Source organism: Fragaria vesca, linkage group LG4 (assembly GCF_000184155.1).
Source record: "Fragaria vesca subsp. vesca linkage group LG4, FraVesHawaii_1.0, whole genome shotgun sequence".
Taxonomy (NCBI): Eukaryota; Viridiplantae; Streptophyta; class Magnoliopsida; order Rosales; family Rosaceae; genus Fragaria; species Fragaria vesca.
The window spans coordinates 11,159,597-11,179,826 of record NC_020494.1 but is presented as its reverse complement, the minus strand read 5'-3'; the positions used below and the strand labels follow the sequence as shown (position 1 = coordinate 11,179,826).

At 39.7% G+C, this 20,230-nt stretch overlaps 2 protein-coding genes across 2 annotated transcripts; one reads left to right on the top strand and one right to left on the bottom strand.

The window, feature by feature from the left end:
- Positions 1–686: 686 nt before the first annotated feature.
- LOC101307777 (xyloglucan 6-xylosyltransferase-like) lies at positions 687–2,410 on the bottom strand. Its single transcript, XM_004296789.1, has one exon. It carries the CDS (start codon positions 2,261–2,263, stop codon positions 905–907), a length of 1,359 nt encoding a protein of 452 aa, XP_004296837.1. The 5' UTR covers positions 2,264–2,410; the 3' UTR covers positions 687–904.
- A 5,395-nt stretch (positions 2,411–7,805) lies between these two features.
- On the top strand, positions 7,806–10,745 carry LOC101307482 (heat shock factor-binding protein 1-like). Its single transcript, XM_004296788.1, has 5 exons — positions 7,806–7,869; positions 9,125–9,178; positions 9,667–9,690; positions 9,786–9,828; positions 10,314–10,745. The coding sequence occupies exons 1-5, from the start codon at positions 7,867–7,869 to the stop codon at positions 10,460–10,462; spliced, it is 273 nt and encodes a 90-aa protein (XP_004296836.1). The 5' UTR covers positions 7,806–7,866; the 3' UTR covers positions 10,463–10,745.
- Positions 10,746–20,230: the final 9,485 nt, after the last annotated feature.

The following is a 20,230-nucleotide window of genomic DNA, read 5'->3' as shown; positions in this document are numbered from 1 at the left end:
GCCGGCATCCACCCCTACCACCAGCAATGGGCCCCGGCGGCAGCTCCTCCTCCTCCCCCGGCAATCGCCGTTGCCATTCTTAACTCTGAGAGGGTAAGAAGATTAACCAGGGCTATTTTAATCATTTTGGTCGAGATTGATGTCATTTTGAAAGTTTAGGTATGAAACTGATTAAAAAAAAGATGAGGTATCAAACTGATTTTAGACTTAAAGTTCAGGGTAGTAAAGTGAAATTATCTCAATTTTCTATTATGTACATATGAGCAACTGATTGTGAAGATTCTTTCAACCTTCCGTCCCATATTTGCACTTGGCCGAGTTCTATATTCCCTTCACACGAAAGCAGTTGCAGCCGACCTTATGGTCAGTGATGCCTCCATCACAAATTTGAGATTTCATAAAACTTGGCTAAGTGCAAATAGGAGGGAAGGTTGAGTGAGTCTGCACACCAGTTGCTCATTCGTGATAGTCATTCCACAGTAGCGCATCATGGCTCATACTTAACCGATACCTTGTGTCCTTGTTATCTTCATCTGGTACTTTGAGCAACTCTACAAAATAAGTTGTGCACAAAAGAATGAACTCTCCTTCTTTATACACACAAGACTAAACCTAAAAAAGAGCTGAATGTATATATACCCACTCATTAACATTTACATATCCATTCCACCCAAGAACCCAAAAATCAATTCAATCTTTAGTCCAAAGTTTTTTGGACTGAAGAATTCTGATTTGCTATCTTTAGTCCAAAGTTCATAGTAACCTCCATCACACTCCCATAAACCAAAAACATCATTTGGATTATAAATAAAAAAATATTACAAATTAACCTGTAGTTATTACCTGAAGTAACAAATCAAAACACCAAAAAAGTTGCACAGAACATCAAAGAAGAAGAAGATCATCATGATGATGGAAGCTTAATAGCCTTGAAAGCAGGGTGAAGCAACCCAAGCTCATCTTTCACTTGAAGCGGAGTACTACTCTCATTCCTAACCCTCTTCACTCTCCTACTCGCCAACGACTTATGCGTAAACCCATACATCTGCAACACTTGGTTGTCACCAAAATTATACGCCCTGTCCATCTGCTTCAAGCACCTCTCCACCGGATAATCCCCGAACTTCCCGCACGGCTTGCACCCCACGAAATGCGTCACCAGCGGCCACCGGTGGTCACCCAAACCAGGATGGTAATTCTCGATCATCTCCTCATACCGGTCCACCAAAATGCCCCAGTAACCGTGCAAGTAGTAATGATTCTCCAAGTACACTTTCTCCCCCCATGTTTCTCTCCCCGTGGCGAGTATATACACCATGGCAGACTGATCGTCGGCTTCGAAAACCGGCCGGCCCTTGAGAAACTTCGTCAGCACCTTACCCGCTTCGTCCCTTATCTTCCCCTTAGGCCCCATCGGAGCCCAGGCATCTAACAAATCCAGCGACCATTGACAATTCCTTAGTAAAAAGCTACCGGTATTCAACCCGATCCAGTTATGATCATCATACACCATTTCGTTCCATCCGTGCATAACAAAGTTGTGGTTCTTGTACCTTTCCCAGGGCACCTCAAACGCCATGTCGGTGAACATTGCGTCACTGTCCATCCACCAGAGGAACTCGACTTCCGGGTGGGAAAGTAGGAGCTTCCGGATCAGCGGCAGCTTGGCCCAAAACCCGGCCATTTCGGCGTCGAGAAGAGCCATGTTGTAGAAGATCTCGATCCCGTGGAGCCGGCAGTAGTCGATTTTGTTCTTGATCGATTTCAGCAGGTAGTGATCGCCGACCGGATTCTCGCACGGCTTCGGCGACGACCCGGTCACTAACAGAACTCTGGGCTTGGTGGGCCCGAGAAAGTTAGGGAAATTCGGGTTCTGTTTCAGCCACTCCCCCCGTTGGGCGTCCCAGTCCGAGATTTTCGGACCCAGCGAGTACGGCGCGTTCGGATCCTTCTTCCATTCGTCGCCGCCTTCCTCGTCTTTCAGGATTTTGGAGAAGTCGAACGTCGCGTAGTTGTTCGCGTCGGCTGACGTCGTGGTCTCGACCTCCTCCAGGACGCGGTGGGGCTCCACGCGCCGGTTGTGCGAGTAGAACCGCTCCCGGATGTCGTTGAAGTCCTGCTCGGGGGTCCCGAACTTCCCGGCGCCGATTGTGCCGCGGAGGACCACGACGGTCATGAAGAGGCACAGAAACGTCACCGTTCCGTGGCGCGCCGCCCTCTGGATCTGGCGGACCCGCCGCACTCCGAAGCACCGCTCCAGCATTTCAAACAGATTTCACTATCAACAACTTCACAATGGCTTTTGATGCTAAGATCTCATGGGGGATAAAATCGTAAATAGGAAGAAAGGTGAGGGCGAAAGGGGGAAGGGGATTTTGGGGAGAGTCGGTGGAGGTGGAGAAAGGAGAAGGGAGACTGGGTTCGAAGTGTCGACTGAGGAAAGTGAACAAAAAATGGGAATACAGAAAGTTCGGCTCCGACAAGGTTATAATAATTTTTTAATGATTTTGGTGATACAGTACTGTTTGGTGATATTTATATTTCGCACGTCATCACGTTGTGGGGTTTTGATTGCGTGCAATATGTTCGGTGAAGGAGTACGTAGAGGTGCGGATCCCACCGACGGGAAGGTGACAGCTGAGTGATTGATGGGCTGAAATACTGGAAACAATTTCTTAAAAAAATCAAAGATGAATAAAATATTAAATCAGGAAATTAACTTTTGAATATACAACGAATATTAGTGATTAGTTTTCCTATTTTAACTGGGTAACTTCTTTGACTGAATATTTGTAAGAATTTGTGATTCAAAAATGTATCATAATTAATTAGGAATAAATTTATCTACAATAAAATTGTTTTTTTTTTAAGGAACGTCAATCGTTATATTAATCAAATGTAGGAATACAATATCAACACGATTGGTCCTCGCGGACTACGTAAAATATGAACCATGCAAAACTACCTAAACAACTTTAAGCAATCTCTATGCTGCAACCATTCCTTGAAGCTCAAAATAAGTGATCAAGTAACCAGCACTCTAGACTACCTTGTATCGAAGGGAACATGACCGAACATCGGAGCACTTATTAAAACATCAAGGACCACCCTATGCGGAAGGAGTTTCCCCAGGTTCAAATACAAAATTAAATAAATTGAAATGGTTCCAGGCCCAAGCCATGAGCCTAACAATAAGGCCCAAGACCCAAACTCTAATCCTAAACTGAAACAACGACGAGGTTGGCTCAAGATCCAGCAATCGTACATTGCCGTCAAGCAACCTCGTAGTGCCGTCAAGCAACCCCGCAGCGCAGTCAAGCATCCCTACAACGCCGTCATGCAATCCCACAACATCATCATCCTCAACCTTCACCATTGGCTTGTCTAGTCGCCATGCCGGCTCACAACCACTGTTAAGTTGTCCTGACTCAAAGGTAGAGACCCTAACCAGACTACAAACCACCACTGCAAAGGCATTGGATAGGAATGGATCCGCCTCCGCATCATGAAATAGCAACATCCCTTCGGTAACTATCGGACTAGAAACCTCTTCTCCATACACAACACCAGATGTGTTGCTGCTGATCACAGAGGCAGAGAAACCACCGATCCCAACAGATCGAGAAAGAACAGAAGAAAACAATCAGACCAAGATCCGATTGGTGCATGAAGAGGCCAGCGGAGGAAAATCGCACCACCTCCATCATCAAGATCATCCGAAAGAGAGGAAGACCCTCCAATTCCGGCAACAAATTTAGAGCCGCCGTCGCCGCTAGGGAATCCTAGCAGAGAGACTCTCGTCATAATACACGAACCAAATCTAATTTTTCGATTTATAATTTCTTTACAATAAAACTGTTTGTTGAACATGACCCAAATATTTATATAACAATTTAACGTGATGTTGAATTATCACATGTAAGAAATTAAAAAATAATAAAAATTTCTGTAAAATGATTTGATGAATATAAAATTTCTAGACATGAACTTCCTGTGTAATACGCACTTCACAACATACTATATTGTCAAAACTGATTTTCAACACGAGTTACAAAATTTTATAAAATGTCTTAAATCTATTCATGTTAATGTCACTTTAAAATTGTGAGCATCTATTAAGAGACTAGCTCTTTAAGTGAAATACATTGTATCCAGCAATGGTTAACATTTTAATATTTGCTCGAATTGAAAATCCGAAGAATCATAGAAGTTTCACTCTTGTTGTCGCAAAATACCAACTCATCACCGCAGGGGCGGAGCTACAGTCAAGTCCGAAGGGTCCAGACCCCTATACCCCTATTGGCTTTTCCACAAACCCATATTAATATACACTTCTATAATTGAACTCCTAAAATATACCCCATCCTGACATTTTACTAACCCCTTCCCTAGTGTCTCAAACCCCTTTTGATACATTAAGGGCGCGTTTACTTCCCCTTTGCGCACAGTAATGCTTGTTTACTTCCCCACCCGGAATGGAGTGTTGCGTGGGTCCCACTCAAAGATCAGGAGTCAATTCCCCGTTTTAATTCCGGACCTCTGATATGGTATTGATTCCCGATGATGCCTTAATCAACTTTTCATGCCCAAATTGTCCTCAGTTTTTCTTGATAATTTCAAAATACCCTTGACCAGATCTATTCCAAATGTTATTTTTATAGAAGGATGTTTTGGTAATTAATCTTATTATGAGTATGATTCTTATGTTTTAGTAAACACATCAATTGTAATCAATCTTGGTACTACATCCGATTCCTGATAACAAGTAAACACATGAATCGTAATCACTCATCTTCTTTCCCATTCCCCCTTTCTCCCATTCTCCCTCTCTCCCATTCCTTCTCAATCCCTTTACGGTTTAGTAAACGTGCCCTAAGGGCACCACGTAACCCCTTTTTTTTTTTTTTTATACATTAGGGCACCCATGTGATGATCATCATCACCTTTGTATCTAAATAACAATATTAGAGAGAAGTAATGTAATAGAACAAGAAAGATAGAGTGAATTTTGAATATGATTTCTTAGTTATTAGGAACTCCATACTTTAAAATGTTTGCCTCTATATATTGGGTTTAGGAATGACAACTTAATTGCTTTTTAACATATTATTATGTTCTAATGAAAGACTTTCGGGACATTCAATAATGCCGATATATGTTTCAAGTTATGACCGATAATAGTAATTTTGATCGCATGAAATTATTACCTTATTTTTGAACCCCCTTAAGATTAAATTCTGGCTCCGCCACTGCATCACCGTACCACATCAACATTAAAACATGTACAATGAAAACAAGGTACTAATACTAACTTATCTCTTAATTGTGATAATTGTGATCATACGAGGCAATCAAGTAATTAACCTATCTCTTAGCTCAAGGTACAAGTAATTATATTTTCTTAGATGTCTTCTTTTCGTATGTGGTATCTAAGCACAGCGAGATCAGGTCACGAGAGGCTTCCCAAACAACAAAATCCCAGTAGCTAGGAAAAACCAAAGCATGTGTCTGCTGGGTGCCACTTGACGCGAGCAGCATGCACACAATAATACACGGCATCGGCATTTAATCGAGCACATGGCGTGCTTGACTGCGACGTTAACAGCTAATCTCATCTTTAGCTACAGGTTAACACCTAACCGGAACGGGGTAAGACAAAACCTTCCGTTCACTTCACCCGCCTGGCTTATACCTACATGTGGCAAACATAGCAGTGATAGCACGGCTCCCGTCATTTTCCGCCATATTTTTCTTTAATACATATGAATTGTGATCGAAGCTTCTTATTGGATCGATGGGTCTTATTATGTAAGTTGGTCGATGGACGATGGGTTTACTCTCCCAAATGGTGAAAGTTCCTCTTTTTAAGTGTTTATTATCTCCGGGATTCTTTATTTCTTGACGGAGTACTAGATCAGATCATATGTATAAGTCATACATTGTTACATAAGATTAATTAGATCGATAATATAAAGTTATTTAGAACAAACTCGACCAAAATGAAAAGTTCAAGACATAGATATATAATATTAATTCGTGAGATATGTTATGACTAGCAAACTTAAATAACGTGGACTAAACGAGTCAATTAGTTCGTTCGTTATCATTATATTAGGACATTAGGCAACCAAGAACACTAATCATGAAAGAATTGAAAAATCTTGCATGATGTACTTTCATCAAGACATCACATAATGCCTTCACAAGCTAGCTCTATCCAAACATCACAGAGAGGATCACAATGTGAACAAGTCCATGGAAATTCAAGAATATTCCAGTTACATGTTTTCACCAAAACTCCAAACCATATCAACCGAAAAACCTATCTATCAAAAACAATATACCAACCTCCCAAGGTGTCTCTGTTAGCTAATGTGATCTCGATCATGCCACTATTCCTAACTACAATCCTTCGTACGTACAACCATGAAATCCATGTTACAAATACAATCAAATTCCAGTAGATACAAGCGTACTATTAACAATAGTGAGATATCCTACCCAAGCCAAACATGGTTTTACAAGATCTTTAGCGAACGGATTCACATTTCGAAAGCTCATGTAACAAGCCATCAGAGTCCCGAAATGCACCAAACAAAGGAGCAATCCCATCCAAGCCACCCCAAACACAAGAACAACAGGACTCCAAATGATGCTTAGCGAAATCTGAGCAATGTAGAAGAACAAAGAATTGGATTTCGATTGCAAATGAAACCCACCGTCCGCCCAAACAAGCCAGGCAGCGAGTCCCATGAGGATGGAGGAACCCAAATAGGAAACGTGTATGAGCCAAACGGGTGGGAACCAAAATGGTTTGGACATGGCTTGGTACTTGGTGCCGGAGCCGAAGATGAAAATGGTGGTCATGGACAAGAAGAAAGGGACCGCAATGCCTATGGCTAGGGACCTGAGGGCTCTCTGTGCACTGGCTCTGTTGGCGCCTTGTTTAGTGATGGTGGTGCTTATTGGTTTGGTGGGAATGGGGGGAATGTTCAAGGGTGGTTGCTCGCCATTGGTGATTCTTTGTTGGAGGGTGTTGGAAGCCATATGGAAGAAAAACTCTGGGGGAGAAAGGATGGGAAATATTGTTCAAAATGAATGTGCATGGAATTTTACCAAAACAGAAAGGAAACAAATGGTGATGGGAGATATTGTAGGGACAAAAGGAAAATGTACGTTATGGAGCAAATTCAGGAGGTTTTCGAGAATGAACTCATCACTCACGTCTCGATATGTGAATTTTATTTTTTGTATAAATTTTTATTATAAAAGTTATTCACGCATTATGTGTTTGCTCGATAGATTATGTACGATATCATATTTCAATTGAACATACAATTAATGGTTTAATTAGCACATGAATGAATGATCCTACAATATCTCGGATCGAAACATGATTGATAGTTCTTTTTATAAATGAGTACTGTTGCATGTTGATTTCCAATTTCCAATTGAATTCTAGTAACAGCACAAGCAACACCTAAGTATCCTCTAGAATGCAACCCATACATGATATATCTTCAGGTCAGATATTAGTCTTGCGGGAAAGACAAGGCCTTACATTAATATGGTTGAAGTGAAATTACTTTCCATTACTTTGAGAAGAAAGCAAGAAGTTACCACGCATGAATTTGAATAGCCAAAACCATCTGGGTAATCTGTGAAATTTTCTTGGAGGAGAGAGGACCATCTCTGCAAAACTAAGGCGCCAATAAGCAAACAGGGGCACAATGGTCATTTCGTTCTACCCTTACTACTTCACTATTCCGCTCTCCGCTCCTAAATTTACTAACCCACACAGACAGAGACACCCTTCTCCTCTCCGCACCCAACAGCCGCGACTCTCCTAAACCTTGGCCTCCGATCATGGTAATTTCTTCTCCAATCACCAAATTCACTTCCCGCGCATTGTGAATTTTCATCCCTGTTCATCCTGCATAGTTTGATCCTCTTAGGGTTTGAAATGGCCTCCGATCTGTTACTTGATACCGTCTGCTTTCGTTTTCATAGTGCTGAATTTCCGTTTGGTTTTTGAGCAAGTTTAGGAATTGAGAAATGAAATCCAACGGTATAATTCTGAGTTTTATTAGAATATTTCTACTGTTTTTGGGAGATGAGTTGTTCTGAGTCCATTATGTCAATCTATCATGCTGTGCTATACTCTGTTTGAACTTGTTGTGATGGAGCTGGAGTACTTTTGGATGTCCGGTACGAGTTGATGAGGTTAGGAGTCATTGATGCGTCGAATTAAAACAATCTTGCTGCGGTTAGTTTAGGAATTTAATTTTCTGTCATGTTCTTGCTGGAGTGTTTGGGCTTTGTGTCCTCGGCACAGACTTGTTATTGAAAATGCAGGAGAGTATTCACCCCCACCATGTTGTGAGATTAGCTTATCATGGTGAATGTATTTCCCTGCATATTCTGTTAAGTCTGTAGGGTTTAATAAGTTTCCTTGTAAATTTAAGCGTTTCGAATAGATGTCTAAGTGCAGAAACTTGTGGAAGCTTTAGCATATGATAAATGGAGAACCCTAAAGTGTATGTTTAGTCGTTTACCATGTTGGGGTTGAAGCAATTGCTTTGGTATGTACATACATATCTGTAGAGTTTAAGTACAAGGATGCTGGTGTTGGATACATACCTAAGCCTGGTGAATTTGGAAACCGTATACACAGTTAGAATTAACCTCATCTACTTGTTGGGTAAAAGATATGATGAAAAATATCATCTACATAATGAGAACTGAGTGCTTGGCAGAAGATCTAGGTCTGTACGTGTTTTCAGAATCAATAGTAATGTTGGAATGTGCCTAAACAGATGTCCAGAGATTCCTAAACAGATGTCTTCTTTAATATGCGCTATGCCGTTGTGGGACAGTGTTGGGTTAAAGTAATCACCCGTTGATTGTGCAGCTCTTTGTTGCCTTTGGGATTAAAAGTTGCAGTCTGTTAAACTACAGTTTCACATAGTTGAGGGTATAGTCTTCCTGTTAAACTTCCTTGCCTGCGAACTAACTATGTATTTAGTCTCGTTCAATATGTTAGTTATTAGTATGTATCGTTACTGAACTACTGATGTTATCCATCACATTTTAGTGAAGTAGCTCATTTATTCCTTTTTTGCAGGATGGACATGATACAGATGACCCGAAACAAAGCACTGCTGATATGACAGCTTTTGTGAGTTCCTATCCTTACTTTCTTTCTAATTTCGGATTTCTGTATGATAATGTGTTAATGAGCATTAAGCATGTTTATCTTCATAAATATGTAGATCTAAGGATGTTTTATTGAATTATTCTACTGGTACTATGGAGCAAATGATTTTGAGCATGTTGGCCATTGGAACCTTTGATCCTCAAAGATGAAAAAAAAAACAAGAAACAAAAACATTCAGAATTGGCCGAAATTTAGCTTGTCTATTGATTAGTATAGATAAAATTTGTTGGTTGCTAGAGCTTTTGTATTTTATATTTCCATACTTGGGCCTCTCCCAATACCAGTATGGTACCATTTTCTTACAATTCTCGTAACAAGTGACTAAAGTTATTTATCTTTATTCTAACAGTCAAATTGTTTATTGCTATCTAATTTCTTGAAAGCAGATGCTTAAAGTTGAAACAACTGAATTTTCCAGCTTTGCTTAGTCTTTCTATTACCTTTTGCAGGTACAAAATCTTCTCCAGCAGATGGTGAGTTTGTCATACAGCTCTCAGGTGTTGTAATTGTAATAATAGACTTCAACGTGCTTAATGGATTGCGTTGCTTATGTTTTGGCATTTTGCAGCAAGTGAGGTTCCAGACAATGTCAGACTCTATCGTCTCGAAGAATATCCTTTCTTAGAATGTGTTTGATAATCACAAATATATGTTTTCATTTCAAGTTAGTTTTATGTAGTATATGTTAAGCTAATTTTATGAGCTTGCTGTCATATGATTGTCCTTGATTTTTGTTCTGGCTTTTAGAAACATTGTCTGCAAATTTTGGTTTAGAATCTTGAGGAATATCACAGTTAATAGAATTGGCGTAGGATGGGTGGTGCTTGCCATGTCTAGACGTGCTTAGACTTTTAGATTTGCTCTTTCAGTTGGTGTGGAGAGCATGATTAAACTTTCATTTGACCTATATCTATTTGTTTATCACTTTTGACTTCTCTATATGTTGCACCTGTAAACATGAAACTTTTCTGGAACTATTAGTATTATTATCATTCTTATTATATAATGCAAGTGTTTGAAGTGTTGCTCGAACACAAGTACTTAATAAATTATTGAAACTGCGTAAGTTTGCTTTGTATCCTTGACTACGATGCACTTGATGAGATGGGCAACAGGATCGATGAGTTAGAGAACAGCATCAACGATCTCAGAGCTGAAATGGGAGTGGATGGCTCGCCATCTCCTTCAGCCCCTTCGAAGCCCAAGGTAGATACCAAGTCAGGGGATGATTCAGCCAAGGAGTAGCTTTGGCATGTGACCTTGATGTGTTACTTAAATCACTAGAGTATCTGTTGAGTGCCTGATTCCGAGTATTCCTCTTGCTGTTTTCATTTGAAATTCAAACCATATGCTACATATTGTATTTCGAAGCAGATCAGTGCTTGCTGGATTTGTACACGAGCCGAATTTGATTCTCATTTTCTGGGAAAAAGGTAGGATATTTCAGCATTACTATTGATCAGAATTCCATGACAGACATTGGTAGTTCACGCTTGAATGAATTGAATCTCAGTTTTGATTTTGGTTTAGGGAGGATATCAACCCAAAATCAATTAGAGCTGCCTAACTTCACCTAGTTTATTTTAGGACTAATTTCAGTTTACATCTATCAACTTTAGGTCGATCATTATGTTAGTCCTTCTTCTTTCAATTTCATCAAAAACACCCCTCAACTTCTAATTTTCATCAGCTGCGCATGTCCAAACCTTCAATCTACATCTAATTCCTCTGTCAAGTGATGACTTGATATCAAGAAAAAAGTCAAATTCTGAAAGTTACCTTTCAGACCATTTTTCTCCCATATCGATACACATCTTAGTTTCCATTACAACCCCCTAACCTTGGTGATTTTAGTGAGATTGAATGCAATTTGTCTATTTTTCTTTCTTCTTGATATCAAGTCATCACTTGACAGAGGAATTAGATGAATATTTGAGGTTTGAACATGCGCGGCTGATGAAAATTAGGAGTTGAGGGATGTTTTTGATGAAATTGAAAAAAGGACTAACATGATGATCGACCTAAAGTTGATAGGGGTAAACTAAAATTAATCATTCATTTTATATATGGGACATAACTATGGAAGGTATAAAATAGTTGATTGACTTGAAAAATGGAGGTGGCATTCCACTACTGTGGTCCTGATTCTTAATGTGGATTTATATGGCCTATGGACGGATGCTAATTCTAATGCGACAAGGACATATGAGGTGCTTAATGCAATAGATTGGCTCTCGCTCACTCACAGGATACCCTAAAGAAAGCGATACAATCCCAAATCGCAATCACTGATTTCGAATTTTGGGTGCTTTAGGCCTTTACTGCATGTGAGAGTTGCTACTTGCTTGCTTTCAACTGTGGTCGGCATTTCTAACAAGATTCCCACATTCACATTTCTTTCTGTATTGCATACATGACAAAAGCATATGAACGCGTAGGAATTGACCGTCTAGCATAAGGTTTCCTCTAGACTCTAGTTCCGTTGCTCATTTTCAGGGGGATGGTTACGTCTACCATATGCATAGTGCCTTAACAATAACGAGGATCATGTTGTTTTCCGTCTTTGTATTTGTACACGAAAAAAAGCTCAGATAGAAAATCGTTTAGTCATCCATCGGCATCAACCAAATGAGACTAATTGTGTGAAACAATAAAGGATCGCTAACTAGTCGCTCAAACGACCTCTAATTCGGTAATGATAATCTCTAAAACGCAAGTCAGAAGATAAACGGTTTTAAATTATAAACATACCTAACAAAATGTATGTAAATAAAAAAGAATTTAAAAGTACGCTCCAAATTTATTTGAGCTAGAGTACAGTTTGTTTATTTTCAAAATGAAAGTTATTTTGGTGATAGGAAGCACCTTGCAAATAATATCTTCAACCTTTTAATTAATGACGGGCCTAAAAATTAAATCACACATCTACATCATTCAATCACTCTCTCAATGCTTTTAAATAGTATAGCTAGCAAAGACAGTTGTAACGTGCAACGATACAGCTAACCTCAAATCTCAGAATAACCTTTCCAACTCAATAATACAATACATGGTTCTGGAAGTACGCTTAGTTTTACTACTACTGACTCAATTTTCATGAACAATACTCATCTGGGTAAATAAATTAGAATCAGACAATGTAAAAATTACAACCACAACCAAGACTTGACAAACAATTTCAGTATAGTAAATATACCCATCAACAATTTCTATGCTTATTCAAATTTCTTCCAAGTATATAATAACACATAAATTGAAACCTCTCATCAGACCCATAAAATATATAAATTACTTTAGCAACAATTAGAAAAAAAAAAGAAAAAAAGAGAGAGATTAAAAATAAACGAAAAACAAAAATTAAAAATTAGTGCCTGCAGCGAGTGATTTTGCTACAGCCGCGGGAGTAAGGATTGGCCTGAGCTCCGGGCCGGCAATTGTAGTACGACGCGCCGCGCCGCGAGCAAGGGACACTGTTCCTCCTGAGCGCACCGTAGCTAATGTACTTGCTGGTGGCTAAGATGCGCCGGCTGATCTCCGAGTCCATCTGCAGCTCCAGCTCCTCATCCAAGTCTCCTATAAGCCCGCCGGAGCCCCAGCCGAAATCGACGGCGGAGGAGGAAGCCGTGGAATGGGCGGCCAGGATTGAACAGATGAAGAGGAAGCAGAGTAGTAGTGAGGAGAATGAGGAGGTTGCCATTCTGGAGGTTTCTAATCTGGGAGAGATTGAGAAGAGGAAGTGAGGGCAGGTGTGGGAATATATGTGACCGTTGGGGTGGGAATGCCATTGGAGTTGCGGGTTATTTACGGAGGGATGCCACTTGACCGGGAGGCGACCGTGCTTGCTTGAAATGTAAGAATGTCAATGACTTTATGGACATCCACTAATCACGCTTTTTGACCTTATTTGTTCATTTTAATTTTATTTTGGGGGGTTTTTGTTATTTGTCCTTCTTCAGTTTTTTATTATATTTTTTGAGATATTTTAGAAAAATAGGTTGAAAGAAAGAAGATGATGAGCATCATGATTAATATGCTTAAAACAAAGGAGAATAAGCCGATTAGTGGACAACCATTGTGACAATGAAAGAGATTGAAGATTGGTATTAAGAAGGAGAGCATTTTCACTCTTCAATGCAAGACGTGTATCTTCACATACATACATAGATAGTCATGATTAGAGGAATATAAAAACATGATGGTCAAACATATGAATTGTTATAAACGGTTAAAATTGTGTCGTGTAAATACACGTCGTGCATCCAAGAACTTCCAATTAGAAAAATAGTGAATTTTGGTAATGCCCCAATGAGTATTCCTACATTAATATGTAATGGAATCTTCGACATGAAATGAGATCTTTTATCTTAATTATGTACTGAATTTAAGTAGTAATGGATGAAGTAATCATTTTTTAGTATATCTAATTGAAATGCAACTTTAAAACGAACAACGAATCGGTAATATGTTGAGCCTCAATGTATATAGATCACTTAACTTAATAAATCATTTGTGTCTGAATCTATAATTAATTCTAACTCGCGCGATTTTGTTTTAAATCTCTCAAAATTAACTTTAGTCAAACTTCAACTTTAGATAGTGCATTGGGTTAGTTGGGGGAGTCTCACAACCAAGTTAATTTTGACATGTCTAGATGAAAGAAGAGTAACATATAAGATCGACAAGCACAAGTAAACATTCTCTTCTAACATCACCCCCATTCGGTTGGGGTGAAAATAGAGCACATAATAATAAAGTACCTAACGTTGTTCAGGAAGTGCAGAAACAGTACTCCTACTCTTTATTCCCCGCAATAATACACACAATCAATAATATGAAACAAAGTCACTCAACTAACTTGCAACCCAAACTTTATTAATCTGGAATCTCCAGCACACAATCTAAAGAAGCAACTAACAAGTAATAAATACTGTCGCAACTATGTGCCAAACACTTCTAATGTCCTGCAATCCAATTCATTATGTCTTCGTATCTAAAATGAGTAAAATAGAGGATTAGACGACAACAAATCATGCAAATTAGTATTTTTTTTTTCCATATGAATGTAAACCTAGTGGCTTTCCTCAACGTCTCTTTGAGTTTGGGCGTTATAAAAACTGGGATACACTCATACAGAGCATATAGCTCACTGTTGGAGACAGATTAGGTCGATTCAGCAAACAAAGATTTAGATTCGACCCGCTGGCCGCGGAGGTTGTTGATGAGTCAATGGGTTGGGTGAATCCTGCCCACTAACTTAAACAAATTTCTTCAAAACACTAAAAAATATGAAATGAAACATTAAGAATTTCATACAGATTATGAGTGCATTAAAATTAGTTAGATGGAGAAGTTAGACCGTTAGAATTTGAGTATATAGCTCAATCATGTTGACACCTATGTATATATGTATGCATTGATAATTTGATAATGTGAAAAGAAAAACAAATTTATTGGTAGATACTAACTCAACATATAATCATGCATATGCAATCGATGGATTGTGCTTGATTTCGAAAATGAAGCCCCAAGTCGATAAGAGAGCATTTGAACAATCTTAGACGTAGATGATCTTATACTCTTACTACGTACAAGTTCTTCCAAGTACCATCAATTCATCCTAGTTTGATGATATAAAAATTCAAAATGGGCATCGGCATGTTTGGTCTTGTATTTCATTTAGAAGTAAAACCCAAAAAATGGTAGCAAATTATAAGCTCAAATACAAAATTCAGGAAGTAAAATACAAAGCCCGAACAACAACAAAAGAAAATCAAAACGGCCCAACTCAAAAACAAACCCTACAGAAACCTAGGCATAGCAGAAACTTTCGATGGCCGTCACCCACCGTCGTTGCCGCAAACTGCCCCACGCCTGCACGAAAAATTGCTCTGATGACCAAAACCGCTCCCGATCTGAAATAGCCATTCCACAAAACCCAAAAACCAACCAACCCAAGTAGAATCGAGATAGCACTCGCAAACACAAGCCTCAAATCTACCATGAAACTCATTGCTGAAGCCAACAGAAGAGATGTTGCCGGAGCCGTCGCAAAGACCCAAGGAAAGTAAAAAGGACAGAAGTGTCAATGCATGCACCGGAGATGCTGCTCGATCTCTGTACACCTTCATTTCACAACTTGCTTCGCAATGCGTTGAACAACAGTAGATAGATTCAACCTTGAGGAGCCCAAGGCCGTAGATCTGAAGAGGAAGGCGAGGAATTTCGATGATATCTGCAAAGATTGATTTTGAAGTTTGCAGAGAGATAACATGAGGCCAGATCTAGAGAAGGGGAGAAGAAAACATGAAATTGGGAAGAAAAATGACAAACTCCGCCGTCGGAGAACCGGATGGGGCTGTCGGAAGTACGAACAAAGCCGTTAGAGGGATGGACAACGCCATTCAGCAAGCGGACGGAGCAGCCAGAGATCGGAGCACACCAACGACTCTCAACAAAGGCTCCTAGTAAGAGAAAGTTTATAGAGATTTCCCTATTCTCTTTTCCCATTGTTTAAGTGGCACTACCAGAAGAAAGGCTTTAGCCGACGAAAAAAAAAAACCAGGCCGACGAATCAAAATTTTCCTTCGTCGGCTAATTTATATTTTCGTCGGCTATAGTCAACTTTAGCCGATGAAATTTTAATTTCGTCGGCTAAAGAATTTATTTAGTCGGCTAAAGTTCTTTATATTTGTAGATCTGGACAGCAGCTCATCTGAGAAAAAAAAACGGGAGAAGAAAAAACGGGAGAAAAAGTTTGGGTGTTGTTGAAATCTGTCCATAATTAGTTTGTGGAGCTATATATAGGTACGTACATGTGTATATATGTTGATTTTGAGTTTTATTTGAGTTGATCGATTTTGAGTGCGATTGAATTGATAGATTTTGAGTACGTTGGATGTATATATATATATATGTGTGTGTGTGTGTTGATCGATTTGGTTGATGATTTGATAATATATATGAAGTTGTTGTTAATAAGTAGTAGATATATATATATATGTTAATTAATTTATAATATTGTGTTGATGGTATGAAGTTGTTGATGATGATTTTGTGATGATGTTGATATATATAATATTGTTATGTAATTATTAATTAAGTATATCTATATTATATGTGTGTTAATTAATTTTTTATCAATTAGTTATAGTACGTAAAATATATATAAATGAATTGAGATTTTATATATATATGGCATAGAATTTAATTAATAATTAGCTAGCGTTATACATATATATTTTGTTATATTTTTAGGATATGGATAAGAGTTGGATTTCGCTTCTAAAATGGGATAAAAGATATGGTAAAGGAATTATGAGTTTTCTGGAATATGCGCTGGCTAATGCTAACGGGAATACAATTTTCTATTGCCCGTGCACGAAATGTCAGTGTCGCAACGATATGCATCGATTTGCGATTGACAAAGTATGACAGCACCTGAAGAGTAACGGGTTTTGAGAGAAGTACACATGTTGGTTATATCACGGTGAAACATCATCAGGGAGTCCGCATGATCATGGCCAGGCCAATTTTCTGAGACGGGCAGTACACCCAACGATCCAACAACGGCCTTCATCAACGACATATTTCCTTATGAGAGCGTTGTATGCGCTCAAGGACAGTATATGCCTGACCCGGTGCAGCCCTTCCCTAGAGCTGTCAACACTGCTGGTATTGACAAGTACAACAAACTGCTTGCTTTCCAACAGACCCTTCCAACAGACCCCTGTGTACCCCGGTTGTCAAAAGACCGTTCTTGAAAGTGTGATGGACGTAATGAAGATTAAAGTTGAGACAAAATCGACTGTGAAAGCTGTTGATGATTATCTACAGTACACTGCTTCGATGCTGCCCCACGGTCATCGTCTTCTTACCACTCATCATAAGGTCCGATGTATCTTGAAAGATCTTGGGCTTTCCTACATCAAGATCCATGCATGCAGATATGACTGCGTTCTCTTCTGAGGTAAAGATCCAGAAGGGAATGACCTTGGTGGCCTTGACGCATGTCTGGTATGTCACACTGACAAGTATAAGCTGACTCCTGCAGGCAACAAGAAACCTGTGAAGATACTTCGGTATTTCCCTTTGAGGGATAGGCTGGAACGGTTGTACATGTCTTCACACACGGCCGAAGCTATGAGATGGCACGTTGATAGGGAATTGCATGACGAAGATACCCTTATACACCCTACTGACGGGGAGGCTTGGAAGCATATAGACAGGGAGTTTCCTCATTTTGCGTCAGAGGTCCGAAATGTGAGGCTCAGGCTCTCATCCGACGGATTCAACCCTTTTGGCAACATGAGTCTTCAATACAGTGTATGGCCGGTGATTTTGGTACTGTACAACCTTCCTCCATGGATGTGCATGAAGAAGGAATACAATATGTTGTGTCTGTTGATTCCGGGGCCTGGTTATCCAGAGAAGTGTTTCGATGTGTATTTGAGACCTTTGATTGAAGAGCTTAAATTTTTGTGAGACGTTGGTCATCCCACTTATGACAAGTACAGGCACGAAATGTTCCAGATGCATGTCATGGTTGTTGGTACCATTAGTGATTTTCCTACTCGTGGGATGTTGTCGGGCAACGTTGTTAGGGGATACAAGGCTTGTCCAAAGTGCCTTAGCGATGAGGGGAGCAGCAGTCATTGCAACAAGATATGCAAATTGGGTCACCGTACTCTCCTTCCATATGATCACGAATGGCGGCTCGATGCACATGCATTTGATGGGACCATAGAAAACGGTGTGCCTCCCAGAAGATGGACAGGGGAAGAAATTTTAGCAGTGCTTAATGAGTACGATTTTGGGCAACTCAGCAATCATCCCAATATTGTGGCGGCAATACCTGAAAGACCCGACATGTACAAATTCTGGACACATAAGAGCATATTCTAGGAACTCCCATACTGGAGTAAGTTGTTGATCAGGCACTACCTAGATGTGATGCACATAGAAAAGAATGTTTGCGACAGTGTGGTGGGCACAGTGCTGAACTTGGAGGGGAAGACGAAAGACGGTCCTAAGGCACGCATTGATCTAAAAAAAATGCAATTAAGAAGACATATGTGGTTGAAAGAAGGGAAGAAAAAAATGCCTCAAGCTCCTTACACCGTGAAGCCTGACCAGAAGAACCTAATTTTCAGGTGGATGAGTTGTGTAAAGTATCCTTCAGGCTATGCAGGAAATACAGCCCGGTGTGTGAACTTCCGGGACAATAAGATGTACGGGTTGAAGAGTCATGACTGTCATATCCTGCTACAACGTCTCTTCCCTGTTTTCATTCGACTGTTCCTTCCCCGTCAGGTGGTGGAGCCGTTAATAGCGTTGGCAAGATTTTTCCAGAAGTTATGCACACGGGAAATGAAAAAATCTAACCTCCAGGAAATGCAAGAGGACATCATTTATATCATGTGTAAATTTGAGATAATATTTCCTCCAAATTTTTTTGACATCATGCCTCACCTGATGATCCATCTTCTCGAGCAATTGTTGCTTACCGGTCCAGTACACTACACTTGGATGTATCCCATGGAAATGTACGTTTTTTACACCTGAATTCCTCAATATATATACATGTTCAATAATCATAACATTTTGCAACTTGATTTACAGGCAACTTGGAGACTACAAAGATTATGTGGTTAATAAATTTGCGCCTGAACGATGTATAGCTGAAACATATATTGCGCACGAGTGCGTCACCTACATGAAGTTGTATTTAGGAGCGTTGAAGGAAACTCTGCAAACCATGCCGGTAGATGAAGTTCAATCTTTTCATAGTCTCCAGTGATGTTGAAGTGTATGGAATTTTGCCAGACTCCTACAAGTTGCAACCACATGAGCTAGTCATTGCCCACTGGTGGGTATTGATTAACTGTCGAGAAGTTGAATACTGGAAAGACATCCATCTATATTGTCCAGACATTCAAGGTGATCTCGAGTACCACAACAGGAAGTTCGCAGATTATTTTGGTGGCTGGGTACGTAATTTAATATTTCTGTACGTGTTTATGTTTATTGCATAATTATCCATATTTACAGTTGAATGGTTGGTTGCAGATGAACCATATTCAATTTGATGGTCACCCAAATTGGTCGCACGAACTAAGACTTCTAGCGATGAAGCCGATAATGTCAAGAGTTTATCAGATGTGCAAGGTGAATGGCGTGCAATTTATATGCGAACAGAGAGACAGCAGACGGAGAACACAGAATTCTGGGGTCATGGCACATGATGGGCGGAATGGAGTTGACTATTACGGTGTTCTTCATTCAGTGGTGGAACTCGTTTATGGGCAAGGCATGACAGTGCACCTCTTTAAGTGTAGATGGTTTGATACTAGGCGCAGAGCATGAAGACCAATCAGTACGGAATATTATCGGTGTACACTGCTACAAGTTCTTACGAAGATGACCCGTTCGTTTTTGCCACATCGGTAAAACAAGTGTTTTATCTTGATGACCTTGCTAGGGGTGACGCGTGGAAAGTAGTCAACCTTGTGCACCCTCGAAACATTTACCGGGCGGCTACACTTGGAGAGGCTGAAGACGAGGAAGAAGATGTTGCGTATCAAGAGCCCAACGCAATAGGTATTCCTAACTCCTCTACCGTTCGTCTTAATAATTTTAAAGCGGGTCGTTCGGTGCGAATTCTTGATGAAGAGCCAAGGCTTATTGATGTTGATCCAAATGAAGAAACAGACGAAGACTCTGGCGATGAGGAGAGACATATATTACCAGAAATTAATTCTAACACAGAAGAAGACTCATCGGATGATTCCGATTATGAGCCTTAGTTTTAATTTAGAGGACGTAATCCATTAATTTGTATAACTAAAGACCTTTTCCTTTATAGTTTACATATGTTAAATTCATATTTCAGTTATTTTATATGAATTTTGGTGATATATGATGAACAGGAAGTTAGTATGGTTTACTAATACCTTATGTTTTTTTTAATGTATTTTTTCCTTTAGCCGACGAATAACCTAATATTTCGTCGGCTTT

Coding starts and splice junctions, on each gene's coding strand:
- LOC101307777 (XM_004296789.1), bottom strand. CDS start 2,263: ATGCTGGAGCGGTGCTTCGGAGTGCGGCGGGTCCGCCAGATCCAGAGG.
- LOC101307482 (XM_004296788.1), top strand. Junction 9,691..9,785: donor AAAATCTTCTCCAGCAGATG/GTGAGTTTGTCA, acceptor GGCATTTTGCAG/CAAGTGAGGTTCCAGACAAT. Junction 9,829..10,313: donor AGACTCTATCGTCTCGAAGA/ATATCCTTTCTT, acceptor ACTACGATGCAC/TTGATGAGATGGGCAACAGG.